General features: G+C 39.7%; 1 protein-coding gene across 1 annotated transcript in view; it reads left to right on the top strand.

The window, feature by feature from the left end:
• Positions 1 to 12302, top strand: part of LOC115629742 (homeobox protein vnd) — a 32557-nt gene extending 20255 nt beyond the window's left edge. Inside the window, exons 2-3 of the mRNA XM_030526276.1 lie at positions 5371 to 6020; positions 11413 to 12302. Coding sequence (XP_030382136.1) covers positions 5371 to 6020; positions 11413 to 12302 — 1540 coding nt within the window. The remainder of the gene's footprint in view (positions 1 to 5370; positions 6021 to 11412) is intronic.
• The last annotated feature ends 8679 nt before the right edge of the window (positions 12303 to 20981 follow it).

Raw genomic sequence — 20981 nt, 5'->3', positions numbered from 1 at the left:
ATATTTAAACAGAAATTGATCTGGTATTGCTGATTATTGAATTCTATCAATGGACAATTATCCTAAAAGAAATGCAGTTCCTGTCTAAGTCTAAAATTTAGACTCTAAATTATACGTAATAATCATAACAGAGCCATTTAGCTTAATTCTAAGCCTTGTATGTCCATCGCTGAATTGTGTGGAAAGCGCTTAATGAGAAGATAGTCCTGATTTGTTCAGATATTTAAACAGAAATTGATCTGGAATTGCTGATTATTGAATTCTATAAATCAACAACCATCTTAAAAGTTATGCAGCGCCATTCTAAGTGTTAATAATACCTTGTATCCGGACATCAACTAGGTTGGACGCCTTTTAAAGAGCAGTTTAGTTTTTGCTTTTCCAGCCTAGACTATACTAAATACTACATATGTAGTATATAATTGGAGCCCATTTAAATGCTTGATACGAATCTACATTGCTCTCTGCCGCCCACCACAATCCACAGTCCACGTCCAAGTCCTTGTGCCTTTGTCCAAACTAAATTGAGGATGATATCATTGATGCGCACGTGTTTGGGGCTTGGGGACTGGGGGCTGGGGACTGAAGACTGGGTTGGTATGGTCAGCAATGTGTCTAATAAAAACCGAAATAGCCACAAAACAGTCGCAGTGCCAGGGGAGCCGGTAGGTGCCTGCTTCATGCTTTAGAGAGATGATAATGATAAATACAATATGTATAATGACGCGGCAATTGTTGACAACATCAAGTGCAGAACGTGAGGCGTTCCAGAGACGTTTGAGAGCCATGAGAGCGAGGCAGACATCAGACAAGAGGCATCAGGCAGCTGGCAATACTGAGTGCGCATGAATGAAAGAAAGAGCCGTGCGGGGCCAAACCAGGGGCTAGACTAGGGTTCTTGGCCTCGCTTGTCTGACTGGCCAACGGGCCAACTGGCTGCCTGGCCTTTGGGCTGCCTTGGGCTGCCTTTTACCTAAGTTCGATACTCGAGCGGCACAATAGCGGCTCTCGTTGAAACTCGAGCTCGAAGGCGCGCACACACACAAACACACAGACACACAGACACACACAGACACACACACACACACACACACAGAGACTCGCACATACTCGTGAACAGAGAGAGTCCTCAAGTGGGCACTCGTCGTTGTGGGAGCGAGACGAGCTTAGTTGTGCGCTAGGCTGGCCTTGTTTAACAAATGGCTGCCAGGATGTGCAGCAAATGGTGGTGAGCTGTGAGTTGTTTATTATTGTTGTTGTTGTTGTTCTTGTTGTTGGTGGTTGAATGAGCCACTCATATTGTTGCTGTTGCCGTCGCTGCTTCTGCTGCTGCTGCTGCTGCTTCTGTTCTAGTATCCTTGTTGAAAAGGACATGAGAAGCCACTTAGTGTAAATGCGATGAGCGGGCCGCGCGTCTAAACAAACCCAGCTCTCAGCGTACATCTGTGTGTGTGTGTGTGTTTCTATATATATTTGTGAGTGCTATATACCCAATGGTGGATGGATGCGCCATGTATATATGGCCACTATATATATATGTGTGTGTGAGTGTGTGTGTGTGTGTGCGTGTGTTTTTTTGGTACTTTTCTGCCGTTGGCTGGTTGGACTCGTGTCGAGTTCTTGATGTCTCGTTAGTTGTTGACGACACTTCAGTTTGGAATGTTTAGAGTGCGGCTGACAACGAGAACGTGAACGTGAACGTTACGACCACGACCACGACCTAGAGGACGAAATTAAGGACGTGTGCTCGCAACGCATCAAATAATTATTATGAGCAATACACACAACACAATAGTAATCTGAAGTAGTGCGTCTAAACGATCGAACGATACGACAATTTTTTGAGTGTGCCCCACAAAAACCCCGCCAAAAACAAATCCAAATACAAATACAACAAGAAAATAACAACAACAATTGAAAAGGGCTCAAGTGCAGTGCAAAAAAGAAAAAAACGAAATTAAGAAAACAAACAGAGCTCTCCCGTTTTTGTTAGTGACATTTTTGTACGTACCGGCGCCAAAGTGGCGGAGAAACACAAACGCTCGCCGTCGCCGCCCGCGCACCGCTCGCCACCACAGCGACGCAAGTCCATGACGACAACGACGACAACAACGACGGCCACTCCGCCGCCCGCCAATATGACCAGCACCACAACAACAACAACGACAGCAGCGGCCGTGGAACGCACGCCGCACAAACAGCCGCCAGCGACAAACAGCAGCGGCAACAGCAGCGGACTCGGCAGCGCTGGCAGTTTGCCAGCCTCGCCACAAAGTGCGGCTGCCATAAGTCCTGCCACGCCCAGTACGCCCACAACGCCCAAACGTCCGTTGCGCACCTCGACACCGTCAACGACAACGGAACGGTCGGAGCGCTCAGAACGCTCGGAGCGCCTGGAACGTCCAATGCTGAGCGTGCCCAAAACGACGGCCAGCACCACGGTGCCAACAACAACGCCAGGCGGCACTTTGTCCGCCAGCGAGCATCTCCGCATACCGACGGGCGCGGCAGCCTTCAGCGGCTTCCCCACACTGCACAGCATGAGCAGCCTGATGGTTCCTTCGGCGGCGGCGGCTGCAGCGGCCGCGGCACCCTTTCTGCCCTGGTCACCCATTCTGTTGCCGCCTTGGAGTCATGCTCTGCTGCCAGCAGCCTTTTATCCGGCCGCACTACGCAACGCATTGCCAGGGTAAGCAAAGCTCTGTGATGGAGAAGGGATGGGAGAGGGGTGGAGGATGGGGGATGGTGGATGGGGGAAATATGCCTGGAGTCTGTAACATGCATCTAGTCCCATCGTAGTGGCTCCCATAATATAGCTCTCTTGTTGGAGTTTCAGAACTTTGACAACCTTATATTGATTACGGAAAAGTCCAACTTTACATTGATAACTGAAAAGTCCAATTTATAGACTTATCTTTTAAAAATGCATAAGTATTTCAACTTATATTAATGAGAGCTTCTGATGTATGACTAGTTCCTATTTCGATCAAAAGCCTCCAAATCACGAAAAATGTCCAAGTCGAATGGTTTACAAATAATCTAAATAAGTGGAACAAATTAAGGTCCAAACTTTTGAAATTCTGCGCTTTTTAAAGAAGTTTTTTAATTCGGAAACAGGAGGTCTCAATAATTTACTTTACTAACTGATGGTCTCTTTTGTCGGAACACTTTTATTTGTAATCACCTGATTAATTCAAAAAAAAAAAAGTCCTATAACTAATGGCTATAAAATGTTCATAAGTAGTCCTTTAATTGAAAGGTTCTTGACTTGTTATTCAATATTTCGGTTATCAAGATAACTTTTATGATCGTTTTCCTAGAGACTTCGCCCAGCCCAGCTCACAGAAAAGTCCTACTAATTAATGGCTATAAAATGTTCATAAGTAGGTCTTCCTAGTCTTTAATTGAAAGGGTCTTGACTTGTAATTCAATATTTCGGTTATCAAGATAACTTTTATGATCGTTTTCTTAGAGACTTTAGGCAAGCTTATTAAACATCATCTAGTGATTTGGTTTAGCTCAGCTAGAGAATCACTTCCACTTTTAAATTTCACGCGAGTGATTTCATTTAAAGGGACATAGAACGAGCTATCACATGTTAAATCTCTCAATTATTTTCATCATTTTAGTGCAATATATTAGAAAACAATTTGGTCCAGCAATAATATAACTTAATTGAAGTCAGGGAGAATCTGATTTCAGTCCAGCTCTACTCAACTTCTTCAGAGATATGCTGTAGCTTAGACACTACTACCACTTCCACATATGAGTTCATTCTTTACTTTTTGCTGGAGGTATCTTAAAGAGTTCACATTCAAATGTTCAATATCTCAGTCGCTTTAGTTTAGTTCTACGACTACTTCCAAGTAACAGTTTAGCGAGCGACTTAATTTAGAGAAAGGGCTTTGTAATATTAACAAAACTTGATTTCACTTTTATGATGACAATTCCTAATTAGTTCAACAATGAAGCAATTCATTCTCAGACCCTCTAGTGATCTGCTTCGGCTTTTTTCTACTTTCACTTATTTTTATTTCTAAAGCTGTCGAGCTTTTATAAGTTCTTGAAGATTTCTTGAGAAAGGCTATTTCTCCCTGAACTAAGCTTGATTAAATACTTGAGAAAATTGTATTAAATAATTGTATTAAAATAATTATTATGACGCTTCCTCTGGAGTAGTCTGGCAATAAAGTAATACATTCTGACTGGATCTCAACCCAGCCCAGTCCAGTCCAGTCGAGCCCAGCTCAAGCCCTCTAGTGATCTCTTCATCTCTTCAGCATGTGCTGTTATTTTAGGTTCGCGATACTAATAGCATTTGCACACTAATCCATCAGAGCCCGAAACTGCGGCAATCCAATCAAAGCATTAACTACACTTGCCTCGAGCTCAGCCCGCAAAGCAAATTACCAAATGACCGCTCGAACGAGCGATCGATCGACGTAATTCCCCCGCTCAAGGCTAGGTGCATTGGCGATCAACCGTGTTCGGTATTTAGTGCACAAGTGCGCCCGTTGCACTGGTCGGGCTGGTCTGGGACCAGGACCAGCCAGGCAGGTCTACAGTAAGCCTTAGCCCGAGCCGTGCAACGAAAATTCCCATGGCTGAGGAAAAGCCCAGGACGAGACAACGGCGAGCAGCCAACATGTGTGCGACAGACGATGGTGGCGTGGTGAGGCGTCACACTGTCTGCGATCGCGTCCAGGTTTTGTGGCGAAGGCCAAAGGGAATTCCTGTCCACCACCTGAGCGCGCGTGGGAATTTCGCACACACATTTGGGAAAATTCAATTTGGAAAAACCGGAAGCGCAGCGACCAAACAAAAAGTGAACTTGCGCCAACATGTGTTGGCCCGTCGAACAGGTAGAGCGATTGAGCGATAGAGCGATAGATCGGTTCGGCACTGTTCGACAACGACCCGTGCGGGCTTGCGTTTAATTGTTGATGGTATTAGTGGAAAATCAAATTTGCATTAGCCTCAAGATTTGCCTTAGAGGATTGCTAGCTCACTGCTCACTGGTCTCTGGCCACTGGCCACTGATCAGTGAACGGTTCGGCTCGTAGACTAGGTGTCAATAATCCAGCCTTAATCAAAGTTAATTCCGTTCGCTCCTCGCCCGAAACGTTGGGCCCAAAAAGGTGTGAATAATCGCTAGTTGTGTGCAATTTTTGTCAAAGTCAGAAGACCAAGACCTGTTCGACTACCTGCTGCTCTGGCCGCTTTGGCTGTTGCTTTGTCTATTGCCCGGGCAAACAGGTACCGCCGAACGAGCTGATGAGCCCATTGTGAATGCTTCCGGCCATTCATGACTCGGCACCGGATGTGATCGACTGAAAAATTGAACCAACAAATCGTTTCCTTTCATTGCAGCCTCTTCGATGCCAAGGTGCCCTCCTCGCAGCGTTCCGGCTTCCATATATCCGACATACTCAATCTGGATGGAGCGGAGCTGAAGAACCCCAACGGAGTGGCCGCCGCACACAACCACAGCACAGACATTAGTCAGGCCAATGCTGAGGCCACCAATGGCCACGGCCATCCCACGCCCACTGCTCTGTCGCCCACGCCCAACACAACGCTGCCGTCGGTGGTCGGTGGTGCTGGCACAGCTAGCTCCGAAGATCAGGCCGCGTCCACGCAACAGGCCACAGAGCATCAGACGCAGCCGCTGCAGACCCCAACGGTACAGCAACAGCAACAGCATCAGCATTTGCAACACCACCTGCACCAACAACAGCACACGTCTGTGGCACCTCTTCCCCTGCCCTACAACCACAGCAGCAGCGGCGCCGGTGGCACCCATGTGGGCGCCCACGCACATGCCGCTTCAGCGCAGGCCGCTGCCCATCTGCTGGCCAGTCACAATGCGGCCGCCGCTGCTGCCGTCGCCGCCGGCCAATATTTGCCAAAGAACTTTGCCGGCACCTTCGGCGATGAGATGTCCTCCTACCATCACATGGCCCAGACAATGCTCCACCACACAGGACGCAGTCCGTGGATCAAGGATAATGAGTTATATGGTAAGTTTATTTTCATTTATCTATCGAGCCATTTAAGCACATTTTTAAAATGTAGAAAAATTGCAATTATTTCTTAAATGAAGAACTACTTATCAGTTCAGGATTTGTTAAATGTGGAGAAGTTGAATAGATTGGAGTGCAGAATATAACTAAAATTGTTTTAAATAACACAATAGGTTTTAGAAACCAATGTGGATTTTATTATTCCACGATTTAAAGGTTCTATCGAACATTTTCAACAGCAAAGGGAATGTCTGAATTAAACCGAAAGGAGCCCCAATTTATAGTCAAATAATTGCCTTTTAAAGACGATATCAGAGACGGCAGTCAAATCTGGTGTAATACCTAGTTAATGAAGTCATACTTCTGTTAAAACTATAATGCAACGCACTATGATTAACCGATTTGGGTGAAAACACAGTTTTTGTTAAAATCACGATTTAATCGAAATTGAGTTTAAAGCATTGCTAAAATAGAATCCATAGAAATTTGAGAATTCTCATAGAAATGTGAGCATTCAAATAATAATTTATTTAGTCCAGAAGAAGAAGAAGAAAATAAAAACCGACTACTGACCAAAATCTGCTCCAATTTCTTCCTTAATATTTTACAGTTTAATCAAACCATAAGAAAAGATATAATTTAAAACTTCAAATCAATCCGGAATGACGCTGAAATAGAATCCCAAAAGTGTATTCTCATAGAAATTAGAGAATTCAAATAATAGCTAATGTAGTTAAAAAAAAAAGAAATTAAATTAATTATGACTATGAACCAATATCTGTTCCAAATTCTTCCTTCATACTTGTCAGTTCAATCAAACCATTTGAAAGATAAAAAATAAAATTTGAAATCATTTTTACATCATTTCGAAATGACAGTTAATAGAATCATATTTTGAATTCCACTTTAAGCGAACTCTTCTTACACTTTTTGGATTAGAATCGGTTATTTTTCTGGTACCGCCTGTACTTGACCGTGTTGTGATGTGATTGTGATTTTAAAGTATTGTGTCCTTAAGCGGATCAGTTTTATTTGATCAAAAGTCTTCTGTAAGACGAAAAAAAAAACAAAACACTTTTAAAATATAATTGAAAAAGTTTATAAAAAAAACATTTTTAAATTTATTGTAAAATATTCATCAATTAAAACATTCTGACGTATTTTTTCATGTCAGTCCAGTTTTTAAACAATTTACGAGCCTTCTAGCTTGCATGTTTCAGATCATTAGCCTGCTGGAAGATTGATAGCAATGGCATTTCTTCTGCCGCATATAATGAGAGAACATACTAATAGTAACTTACATTAAAATACATTTCCAAATTATTACGAGAAAATACCATTTATGCCTGTTTATTGAAATGAAATTCGTTCCATCCTCTGATATATCTTAATCTTGTTCGTTTCATTTTAAAACACTTTCAATCAGATTAGTTAATTAATACAAGTTTGGCATTAAAATTTACAAAAAAGAGGTTTACCAAAAGCTTTAATATGAACTTCAACTAGTATATATATTCCTCTAGAAAACAAATGTACAATCCACAAAACTAAAGCATACAAGTATACTATATTTTGCAGCTAAACATTGTCTTAATATCTTTAAAGAATTGAAGGTAGATTTAAAGCTACATTTTAAAGAGGAGAACTATCTTTGAAATGTGAACTTTATTGGCAAAATTCGACAAGTTTCTGTCTGACAATAGCTTGAGAGCTTATTAATGAAATATATGCACATATACTCGTATATGCGTTCTTCAATGCTCCACATTCCGTCACAATTGACTAAACAATCTGAACCATCTTGGCCGAGCCACCATACCATACCACCACCCATCCAACAGCCCATCCAGCTAAGAGCAAGCATTCATGGTCCTCACCATGACAACTCAACAAATTAATAACTTAATATAATCAAATCGACGCGACGCGACGCGACGCGACTTACAGCTGTGAAATTTCCCAAAAAAAAAGAAGAACACACACCAAAAAAACGGCAAACTGGCAACAATTATAATTTGTAGCCAAGGGCCAAATCAACAACAAATAGAGAGAGTGAGAGGCGCAACAAAAAGCAAAAAAGCGAAAAAAATAAAAAATACTTATAATAAAAGCGGAAGTGCGTGCCATAAATTTTCTAGCTACTAAACGTACGAGTATATGAAAGCAATGAATGAATGGCTGCAAAACGGTTTGCAGGCGACGACCCATCAGGGGGAAAAAATAACAAAATTAATCCTCAAGTGTGAAGCGCATACAAACTATTAGTCAAGATTATGTTGAGCAACGAAAAATAAAAATAACAAAAAACAAAAACGAACACACACACACACGTACACATACGACTGAAAAATAAGCAAACTATAGTATTGTGGAAATAAGACTTGCGCCCAGGGGTGGTTTGCACTTCAGTGAAGCACCTGAATCGCCGCTAAAAGGTTTTATTCCGGCAAAGAGGCGTGGTAGCTCGGGCTCGAACTCGAACTCGAACTCGGGCTCTACAGTTCGATCCATGGCTAAGGCCCAAGGGTTAGTGCAGCTAGCCGAGGGGTTTCCACTAAAGTGGCAGCCAGAATGACGAGGACGATGATGATGAAGAGGACACGACAGCGTCGATATGCAAACACAGCTGCGGGGCAATTATAAAACAATGTTATTAGAAGGGCCTTAAATCTAGTCGCCACTCCACAAACTTTTGAGGGATTGTAAAAAGAAGAAACCAATCGTGAATACTAAGTGGGGTTTATGCTTAGAGGACTGTAAAGCTGCCTAGAAATGGCATACTATTAAAATATGTTGGAGATATATTAAATATATATCTTCTAATAATAAATCAAGCCACAAACTTTTAAAAAGAAGAAACCGATTGTGAATACTAAGTGGGGTTTAAAGGAGAATTGGCATAATTATATGAAGAAGTTTTTATTTAAACTTTGTTTTAAAAGATGTTGAAGATATATTACAAATAGTCGTCGATATGCAAATACAATCTAGTCGCCCCTTCACAAACTTTAGAGATTGTAAAAAGAAACCAATCGTGAATACTAAATGGGGCTAAAAGGAGAATTGGCATATTAATACGAAGAAGTTTTTTTTTTTTAACTTTGTTTTAAAACATGTTGAAGATATATTAACAAGTATAAGAGTTTCAAGACTAAAAAATGAGGATTTGAAATCAGTTTTTATATACATTACAAGTATAAGTATTACATAAGTTGTTATAATTCGTATGGCATGACAAGTCTAAGCTGGCCCAGGATATGCTTCCAAAATTGATAAAACTAGCTACTTGCATTGAATATAGTCATATATGGATGTATTCAGTAACTAACTAGTTATATAAAACAGACATATGACTTACGAAGCCAAAAAGTAGCAAAGCACTAGCTTTATTCTAGGAGCTAACCTTTAAAATAAAGTGAAAACATTTACCTTTAAGATCGAATCACTGAGCAATCATAAAGGCAAATCACATTGACAACTAACGGAAAAGATAGCTGTACTGCGTTTCCCAATTTTAAGCTCATTATTGGGTAATCATTTAATGATCATTTTTAAACATTTAAAAAAGTTAAATTTTCAAACAATTTTTTTTAATCTTTGAGGAACTGATAGGATATCTGACCAAGCAACAAACTTGTATAGTTCTCAAATCTTTGTAGCACTGAAAATTTATCTCAAATTTGTTGAAGTTTAATGTTGTTGTTTAATGTTGGAATTTCATGTAATGGAAAACATAGCTGTACTGCCTTTACAAACTTAATCCTCATTATTGGGTAATCATTTTTAACATCATTTTTTTAATCTTTGAGGAACTGATAGGACACATCTGACCAAGCAACAAACTTGTATAGTTCTCAAATCTTTGTAGCACTGAAAAGTTATCTCAAATTTGTTGAAGTTTAATGTTGTTCCGAGATTTTCTTTATGCACAATCTTGGCTTCAATATGATTTCAATTGTTCGGCTTTATAGGCATGCCCTCCCTATAAACCACATTTAGGGCAACGCCCAAAAACTGTGCCGCCCATTAATAAATCAAGGAGGCTGCATTAAAAGTGGGCGTGCAGGCTCGGGCGTACCGGAAGGAACCAGGATAGTCAGGCAGGCTGACAAAAAGGCAACGATCGATCGCACCTCTACTTGTATTTGAGGTTTGGCTTTTGTACACTTCCCATTGTGTGCGATGTCTAGTTTCGCCATAGACACAACATTAATGTGTTTTCATTAGCATGGCATGAGTGTGCGTGTGCGTGTGTATCTGTGTGTGTGTGTGTGTGTGTGTGTGTGACAATGACAATGCGCAATGCGAGAGACACAAGGCAACTACTCCTAGTTGCCTTTTATGTCAAATAGAAATAAAAAAGAACACAATTTGAAGGTCAGCAGTCAGCCGTACAGTCAATGCGCCCTAAAGGTGTATCCGGACTGCCACAGCTACAGCGCCGCAGGGTTGCGACCCATCGTCGAGGTGCCTCGCTGCCTCGTTGCCGCGTTGCCACAATTACAATGCCAGTTCCGGCCAGGTAGTCAGTAGTTGTCAATTTTTGGCCCTTTAATTGATGCTATTAGCTGCTCGCCTGCATCTCGTTCCCTCTATTTTTGGGGTCGGGGTAGTTAGGGTTGCTGCAGCCACAGCCACAGCCACGCAGCCACCCTGATTAACCAAAGTCAGGCATATACATGTACATACATACATATCTATCTATCTATGTATGGACGAGTGTGAGCGCACTTCTAATCCAATTGTGTGTCCTGCACTCGTTCCTCGCCTGTTTACTCGCTGACTTTTACTTTTTGTTGTCGCTCCTTAAATTGCTTTTGCTGTTGCTATTGTTGTTGTCTAGCTGTGCGGATTTCTGCCTGGTCATGGGGTGTGCCAATGCATTAATTTTTCCAAATTGTTGACAAATTTTGTGTGTGTTTTTAACCTTTTAGTTAAGCGAGCGGGTTGCGACCGTTCTGTGTGTAGCTATGGTCACACAGACAAATAATTTGCACAACAATTCATAGCATCTCCGAACTATACATATAGCATATATGATATTACAATCCAAATCGATCAAAATTCTAAGCAAAAAAGAAAAAGACGATCGCTTTAAGAAGCCTATAAGGTATTTACTTTTCAAAGTTTGTTGTAAAAGAAACGTAGTTTGTCTGCAAATTTTTTGCATGTCTGACCGTAACTTAACCTTTTTGCTTGCAACAGTCAATGAAGCTAGATCGATAGATTGTGGTTCCAAATTAAAACTATACACTCCTAAAAAAAAGCTCTATCAGCGCTTAACTCTTTCCCAATCTAAGGAGCCTTAAAATAAGTTCCCTCATTACCATGTTCCAGTTAGAAAGAAACGGCAATTTTTAAAATGATTTCTTTTCTTCTTCTTCTGCAGGCATTCAACAACCCGCCAGTCCAGATAGCACCTCGCCGGTCACCTCGGAGGTCTCCTACACATATATCGGCTCCAATTGCCAAACATCGCCGGCGCTCTCCGGCGACTACAAGAGCTACAGTCGCTCGGCTGACAGCGACGCACTCTCCGTGGGCGATGCTCTCCATACGCTCCATGGAGCACCACCGGGCGCTAACTCGGCGACGCATGGACTGCACAACAACAACAACAACAATAGCATTAAGCATGATGGAGTCGCTGGTGCAGGGGCTGGCCACGACGATAGCCTCAACGAGGACGGCATCGAGGAGGACATTGACGATGTGGACGATGCGGATGGCAGTGGTGGTGGCGGCGCCAATGGCGACGGTATGCCTAACAAGAAGCGCAAACGCCGTGTCCTCTTCACCAAGGCGCAAACGTACGAGCTGGAGCGTCGTTTCCGCCAGCAGCGCTATCTGAGTGCGCCGGAACGTGAGCATCTGGCCAGTCTTATCCGTTTGACGCCCACCCAGGTGAAGATCTGGTTTCAGAATCATCGCTACAAGACGAAGCGCGCCCAGAACGAGAAGGGGTACGAGCATCCGGGTCTCCTACACGGGCATGCCACCCATCCCCATCATCCGTCGGCCCTGCCCTCGCCCCGTCGCGTCGCCGTACCCGTGCTGGTGCGCAACGGCAAACCCTGTCTCGGCGATGGCAGCAAACTGTCGCAGGACTGCGTCAATACCGCGACGGCCATGCAGAATGCAGCGGCGGCCCATCACCTGGTGGCCCTGAATGGCGCGGCCGCCTATCAGCATGCGGCGGCGGCTGCAGCGGCCGGTCTGCATGCACACGCCCACGCCCACCCGCATGCGCATGCGCAGCGGGCCCCCTGGTGGCCCTAATACTGCTAGACCTTTGGGGCAAGTGGCCGCCCTCTGATCGAGTTCATGATGCTTGCCGGCGGCGGGCAGGCAAAGGCGAGGGTAACTCGAATATTGGACAATAATGGGGCGAGAGCAGCGGAACTGCTGGCCAATCGGTGAGGGTTGGGATTGAGTTGAGAATTCGAACAATTGGTGCAATAAAAACGTATATATAACAATAAAGAACAGCAGCGACAGAGCAGCAGAGCAGCAGAGCAGCCCAAGCAGCCACTTACACACTCCACTACATACAAGTAAGCACATGTCTTGTAAGCCGGGTTCTGGTCAGTTAAGTTGGTCCTTTTAGCTGAACTTTGTAAGTGAGGAGGAGGAGGAGGAGGAGCTAACGAGCTCAACATAACATGTTGCATGGGAAGCTGCGCCTTCCCTGCATTTTTTGTGGCAGTTTGTAATAACAGATTCATAAGCTATGGTCAGACAGGCAAATAATTTACTCATCAACTTTTACTTATTTCACAAGTAGGCTTTGACAGTGCGTTCCAAAGAAGCTTTTTAAAGCAGAAAACTATATATTTTAGTATAGAAGTGAATTAAGAGCAATTTGTATGCAAACTATTTGTCCGTCTGACCATAATTTTGTACATAAATACACCCCTACAAACACACACACACACCCACACAAATCAAGCAATGACAAACACAAACAAGCCACTGACAAATTTCAATTTAATGTTTAGCCACACAATCAATATCATAAGTGTAATAAAATGAATTGACAAGTTTCTTTTTTTTCCGGCAGCTCGAAAGCTGCAGGCATTCTAGTTTTAAGTTTTTTGTACACATACCATTTTTTTTTTTTGCCCACCCAAAAGTTGATAATACTTATAAAAACAAATAGCTGTAGTACGGTAATTTTTTTGTTTAGCAGCGTAAGTAAGTCCTGTAAATATATAAAATAAAACAGCATTAATAAATCTACATACTATTCCAAATTCAAGACAAAAAGCAAAACATAAATCAATGGTGTATAAAACGTAGTGTTCAATTTTTAGGCAAAATTCGATATACATATACTATTTTTTTTCCTAATATTTATGTAGTCGTAGTATGTTAATGTATAAATGATAACAACATTTTTTTTTTATTGTGTGTATAGTCAAGCAAACGCTCTTTGAATTTATAGTTGGTAATGAGTTCGTAAATGTTATAACAAATAAAACTAATTATAAACCGAGAAAATGTATTTGTAATACGCAAAAAATTGATAGAAAAACAAACAGAACAAAACAAACAACAACGCAATACATTTCAGAGATTTAATAAAAACATTTACACAAATTTGAAAGAAAGACGAACAAGTGTGTATGAAAATACTTTTTACTTAAAGGAACTGGGATCTGTCATTACTTAAGCTTTCCAATTAATCCAGCTGTTTGGAGAGAATCCTGCGTCTATGCTCACAGAAGACTGCGATGTTCGATATATCGGATAACACAAATAAGATCTTCACTTCGCAGCCGAGTCTTAGAAATACTCGACCAAAAAACTATCTTTTTTCCTCTACAAGGGCGTACACAGCCTTTTCCAAAAAATAAAAACTTTTGATTAAATAATGCGCTAACATAATTATTTATGCATTTGATCAACAGAAAAACTTCAACAAATCCAACTCAGTTCCATTTTAATGCGAAATAGTGTGCCATAATAATGAATGTATGGTTGATTTCAGAGTGCGATATTTTTTTTCTTCTACTTCTTATCTTTATAACACTCTTTTTAAGCATTTTCAGCGATTCTCAATAGCTTTGATACCCCGTTTATAGTAAAACACATAAAAATCTTCTCATTCTTGGTATTTTAACAATGAGCCATTTCTTCAAGTTTAGAAAAAGAAATGAATCCGAACGGACTAAGTCTGGCATATCGGGTATTATTAGTGATTTGGTAATTCATTTCTCATCTTCAAGCGACTTTCGAAATGCAATATATAGCATTTAAACGGAAGAACATGTCTAAATTTATTTGACTCGGCATGCAGAGGTGCTTCCGTTCTTCTGCCTGAGACATACTTTTCACAATTTTGAGATACCCTTATACCTTTCGAATAAAGATTATAGAAACCTAAGGGAATAAATGCTAAGACTTTAGCAAACTAAAGAATTCAGTCTAGCGCTCATTCTTGTTGAGATAGACGGACGTACAGGCTAGATTTGTGCCCATCATCATGTGTTTCCATTTATATTTTGTGACTCGATTTCCCCAAAGACTTGTATAAAGAAACCGCTTAACAGTAGTCTAGTATTATTGGACCCCATAGACAAGGGTATTTGTGCCGCTTGTTATCTCATTGTTTCTTTTCCACACACTTGTTAATCTCATTTGCTTTAACAAGCGTGATTCTTCACTTGTTATTTATTATTTTTTTAAAATTTAATGTGAAAATAATATGTTGATTGAACAACTGTGGCGGATAAGAAATAATACGCGTATATACTAAATTTCTTCAAAACTTATCGAATGATTGTTTGATTGTACAAGTATGAAATGCAATCACAAACTAAAAACTTCAAAATATAATTAATAAAATTGTTGTTTTGCGTGCCATTTTCCTATTTCGCTGGCATGTCGTTTCCAGTGAAAAATTGGCCTAAGTGCTAAATAGATAAATAATTATTTAGTGGAATTTCACCAGAAAAAAGAAAGATCTTTGGGCTGACTTATTTCTCTCTTTTTGAATAAAAACAATATGTACCTGCTTTCTTCTTAGTTTGTGCTCTTCATTTCAAGTAGGACAATATACAACTACTGCATTCATTTAAAACAAGTTTGTTTTCATTTTTATATGAATTAAAACTGTAGAAATAGGCTATGGGTAAGGTTCTTAAAGACCACAAGTTACTTGTTGTTTTGGATGAGTACAGTAATGAGTTAGAACACGAAAGAATGTGTGCGAGATAAAAATTTTTTTATAACAGAAATCCTTATCCTTCTAGCTGTAATGTTTCGGTAAACGCTTTCAATAATGCAATAATGAAAGATAATACTTCTGCCGACATTTCGCATCAAAGTAAAAAGTGTATATTCAGCAGCAGAGGGGAAAATAGTCATACCATCAAGCTTGTTCACTGTGGTTAAATCTTTTCAATAGCCTGAATCAAATATATCTCCAGATACAAGTATAGTGTCTTAAATATTTCAGCACGCACAAAAATAGCACACAAATATCTTCAGGAATGAGAATTCTGATCTTGAAATGAGTCTGACAAAAATATTAGCGAGGTATGAAAGCCTCAAGGGTATACTTAGATTGTTCCTTAAATTATAATTCCATAGAGGATTTGCTTTCAGTTGGGTGTGATTTGTCTTTTCGTAAAATGACATATTCGAAGGATGTTTAAGAATAGTAAAGATTGAAGATAAAGTATAAGTATACAAAATTAAAAAAGACAAAGCATTGTGCCCATCAAAGAGAAAGATCGTAAATCTTGTGGCGTGAGAAACAAATCCCTGCCAATATTTTGAAAGTGCTTGTCTTGGTCGCAAATCAAGGTGCAATGGGTTTATGGCTTAAATGTTAAAAACATATAGATACCGAAATTCCCGACCTCATCGTACTTTTCTCACTAGCTGGTATCGATTTATGATTTGGACTTAAATAGAGAAAACTGATTGGTAATTGTTTCTGGATAAAAAGCCAAACTGAAGAAGAAACTGTGCAGAACTTATAGGGAAGAGAAGCAGCTCTGAATCAATCTCGAAGCCACAGAAATGTTATAACTTAATTGGCACATGTCCAATTTTAAGTGATTTTAGTGTTTCAACACCTACAGAAAAATCAAATGAATATAGATCTATAGATAAACGGAACAAATTGGACTGCATTGGTAAAATATCTAAAATATGCAGTAAGATATAGGAAACGAATACAGCTAGGTGATTTTTAAATTAATAAAATAAAAATGAAAGGAATAAATATAATGGAATAAACAAATTAAATATTGATTATTGATCTGGTATCTAGGGAAGACTAGGGCTATAGTTACTTATGTAGTTCAGAGTACTTGTTGCTGATCGCTAGACGATTTAAAGCAAGTCGTTATAGTTTCAATTCAGCCTTATTTTTGGTTAAACTATAAAATTAAGAAATGCTTTTGTTAACCTTTTTTTTTAAGTAAATATGAAAATAAAACTCCCACTACTAAGTATAACAGCTCATAAAGTTAAATAAACTCAATTGTGACTAATTAGAAAATATACGAACATATTGCATGATTGGTCAATTTTTGTGAGCGAGCTATCGAGCTTAAGTAGTATCTGAGATGTGCTCCTCTACTCTGAACAGACATAGATCCACATCCTCCATATGCGGCCACAACTTGCTGAAAAATCAGGTCTTTGTAATGCACTTCCTTCCTATACCCAACCCATCAACTGAGTATTACTTTCCAATCATACTGCAGAACTGAAAGTCGACCAATCGCAAGGATAATAAATATGATGAGTGCATTGTGCATCAATTGCACGATATATAGTATTTATGGCTGCGCATAATACGTTTTATAGGGGCTTTCAACTACCGTTTGGTAGTTAGTCGGCAGCCAGCGATTAACATCGTAATCCGCTGTTGATTGTGTCCCCCCTTTGTTTGGCAGCCATTCAGAATTGTTGACAAGATAAGCGAGCTCCATAATTATACGATATGGCACACATTGACCCGCCACTCCACTCCAACCCGCCCTATACACACACACACACACTACTTGTATATATACATTATACTTGTATGTACTACATTTATGGGTCATGGGAGTAAGGTTCAAAAATTTGGATCTGCCGGCGGCAAAAGCAGAAAACTAGCGACGGCCGATCGATCACAACTAATGAGTCAGAGTGAGGGAAATTCGCATAGAATGGAGGAGAGGCACATACATACATAAGTGCTCATACATATATGTATATGTATGTATGTATATATGTATGTATGTACATAATGTCTGTGTATGCACACATGGTATGCGCAAATAAAGAACTCGAACTCAAGTAGATGTTTTTGAGTATCTCATAAAATAAACAAGTGCTATTCTAATAAACGACAAATTAAATTACCCATCAATGGGCATTGGGACTCGCCACTCGGCACTCGAGAGTCGAATCATCGAAAAAATACAACAACAACAACAACAACAGCAACATTTTGGACTATGTAGTGTGTTAAAAGCGACATTTTTTGTGTTTTCTATCTATCCGATTTGTGTGCGACAATAGCAGTAACTAACTAGCTAGCTGGTTAGCTGGTTAGCTGGCTAGCTAGTTTGGAGGTATAGTATTAATAAACATCAAGTGGTTGGCAATATATTTTTGCAACGACGACAACAACAACAACAATAACAACTTTTTACACGGGCCATAAACTCAACAACTACTGAAGTGCCATAAATTGTATTTTTATGATATATGCACTTATATATAATATTTTTTAGATTTATCTAACAGGTGCCTCTGAAAGGCTTCGAGTTAATCATACATTAAACACATTTCTTTGAGGCATGCGATATTTTGAAAAAAAGGTTCTTTACTTTTTTGAAAAATGGCCATAAATTAACATTTTAGTCTCTATTTGCGATTTGCCTTTCTGATAAGCGCCCTAACTAAGTAGATTATGAATACCAGCTCTATTCATATATTGATCAAAAGTGTTTTCTTCAATATGCAATGAGATAATAGGGAAGTGCTAGCGATCTTTATAATCCTACAAATCCATTTGGCTAAAATTCAGCCTCCCTCTATGAAGAAGCAACTTGGCTCAGCAATACTGTAGCTATAATGAAGCAGTCAGATAATAGGGATCTACAGCATAGCTATAGAAACTAATTCAAAGAGTGCTTTGGTTAACTTTAAAGGTTTTATAAAACTATTTATACGCGCATTTGCTGGTTTTATTTTTTTGTTCATATTTAATTCACATCTCTGCTTAACAAAAACAAATAATTTGTAAGACTAGCTTAGATAGCAATTCCTTATTTCCTCACCTACGTTTGCCCTCATACCCTAGCAGACTTTTTCTTTTCAATCATCCATCTTTAGCAATCCTTAGGACTCTCCTTAATGTTGTCCTGCTGGTGCTATGAAGTTCTCTGCACTGCCAGGCAGTCTTCATGTTTTTGTCACTTTTTAACCATAGCTGGCCGGACTGGCTATTTTTAAGGAATCTTACTAACCATTAGTTCGAATGGGGTTCTCTCTTCTCTCACTTTTTCGTTATTGGCAATTTTTCCAGACCACTTCTGGCAGTAAATCGAGCTATGCCCGATAGCCGGATAGCAAATGGGAGCAATAAACAATGATCACGTCGGGGTCATCAAATTAAACACGATTAAAGTGCATTTTGTGCAACAAATCCAGTAACATTGTAGTCCACATCCCTAAACCTTTCCACAAATGTATTTGAATAGACGTACTTCTTCACAAAATAAACTACAAAAATATTAAACTATAGTCCATAAAACCAAATAAACAGAAGTCCACTAACGATTAATTAATGACATGTTTTCATCTTTAAGCATTGAAGGCCCTAAATGTCTTTCAATTAAGTCAATCACTTGTGTCGATTGGTCGAACTTTTTTATACTACAGACATAGAAATTAGTATTCCCCCTGATATATGTTAAAATATTAAACTTTAATCCGAAACACCAAACAGAGAGTTTTCATCACTAATCATTTAATGATGAACGTTTCGTACAGACTGAAATTGGGAAATTCTTTTGTGTTCTCCCCCCTGAAGTATTATTAGTTCGACGCTCTTGCTAGTCACGTGCCCATCTATGTCATAAACATTTGCATATAACTAATGTCTATCGCACAGGATGTTGATTATACATTTAACTGATCAAGATTAAGAGCAATTACTGCTTTAGGGTGATATTATTGGCATGAAGGCCTATAATACCTTATGCTACCGGGACGCTCCGAGCATTGAGTTAACACAATAATAAAGTTTTTGTTATTACTTTTTTTTGCTGCTTTTTACTTCTTTCTTAGATAAGACCAGTGTCGGGGCTAGCAAGCGCCAAGACACTATGCCAGTCTCAGAGCGCTACTTCCCCCGGCCCCCCACAACAGCTCCCCCTGATCGTTAGGTGTTGCTAGGGCCGTATCAGTAATGCGATACGACTATGTCTACCAACATCGAACAGCTTGCCACGGTCATTTGTGGACGGTGTGCAACGATCTGTATAAACAAATGTACAGACACACTTGCCTACACACATACATATGTATGTACAGACACACTTACATAGATACATGCTCGTACATGTATGCAGTATGTGGACGGCATATGTGCGATGGTCAGTCAGTCACTCAGTCGGGCAGTCAGCTTATCTACTCGACTCGATCGTGCCAGTATGTTGAGTGTGTTGTACTCGAATATTGACTTACGGGAGCGGCGGAAGGTGTAAGTGTGATAAGTGGGTTGGTTGGTCAGCAAGTGTGAGCGATTTTGAAACATTCCGAAATCTGTGGAAGAACCCAGTAGGTTTAGTAGATAGCATTACAATCGTATGGTTGAAATTGATTATACTGTTCAAATGATTGCCTTTATCTAAAAAGAAAAAAAACAAATGTCCGCACAATATCCATAGAAAACATTTTGTACCACAAGGGTAAAAAGGGTAAATTAGGTTCGTCATCTAGATGCCCCAACGAGGATCTCGAACTACTTTTAGAGCAACAAGGTACTTTCGTCAAATGGCTTCTCAGATGGAAAAGTCCGGTTGCTCTTAAAAGAGGATACTGTTCCCCAGTCAGCCTTAATTTCTCCCCCATTCCCTGTGGTGGAAGTAATCAAATATCTGAGTCTTTCCCTTGTCAGAAGACATTGTTGCTTAGCTACATATATAATTGGATATAAAGTCTAAGCTAAAGCTAGAAACAAGCTCATCCGATTTAAGAATGACTCTCATGTCCGGAGCACGGGCAAGATATCTAACGTTACAATCCAATATAAAGCACTAAGCGCGATTTCCAACACTCTTCCATTCATCACTAATGGGCATATGCATCAAAAACTTAGTGTACTTTACTTTTAGCGCTCTGCTGACCATCCAAGAACAATAAAAAACCCCTTTAAAAAACAGTAGCACTACCAGAAGACTGAGCAGACAAATTTCTTTGAAGTACTTTTTCGGGGACGGTATGTTTCATGTCATTTTTTTTTGCGGTTAAATCACAATCTATGAGAACCTCTATGGAACATCCTATATGTTCCTTTATGTCCCTTTATGATAACGTCTTATCCGAAGATATTTAGATATTTTTGATATTGTTACTATAGTTAGAATGAATATGAGTTCTATTATAATAATAAAAAAAAAAAAAATGTTTAACTTAAAAACTAACAATACCCTCTATAGGAAAGAAAATCAAAAAAAAAGCCTCTTCAGAAATATTGAAGCAATTATCAGTTCTCAATTAAAAACTCCAGAAATAATTCGATTTCATGGAATAATATCACTAGCACTGAGGAAGGTAAAAATTGAAATCGTCCCAGGAATCTTCTAACAATCTTATATTCAATCTTCCAATAATTTCATGTTGACTTTAAGAGTCCATTTCGCAGCAAATACAATAAATTAAAATATTCATAGGAGTAGCTGTTAATTTGTTATTGGAAATGGAATGGAGAGCAAAGAAAGT

Source organism: Scaptodrosophila lebanonensis, unplaced genomic scaffold, assembly GCF_003285725.1.
Source record: "Scaptodrosophila lebanonensis strain 11010-0011.00,11010-0021.00 unplaced genomic scaffold, SlebRS2 tig00000163-arrow-arrow-pilon, whole genome shotgun sequence".
Lineage (NCBI taxonomy): Eukaryota > Metazoa > Arthropoda > Insecta > Diptera > Drosophilidae > Scaptodrosophila > Scaptodrosophila lebanonensis.
The sequence above is the reverse complement of the archived record's forward strand: the minus strand, read 5'-3'. Positions and strand labels throughout refer to the sequence as shown.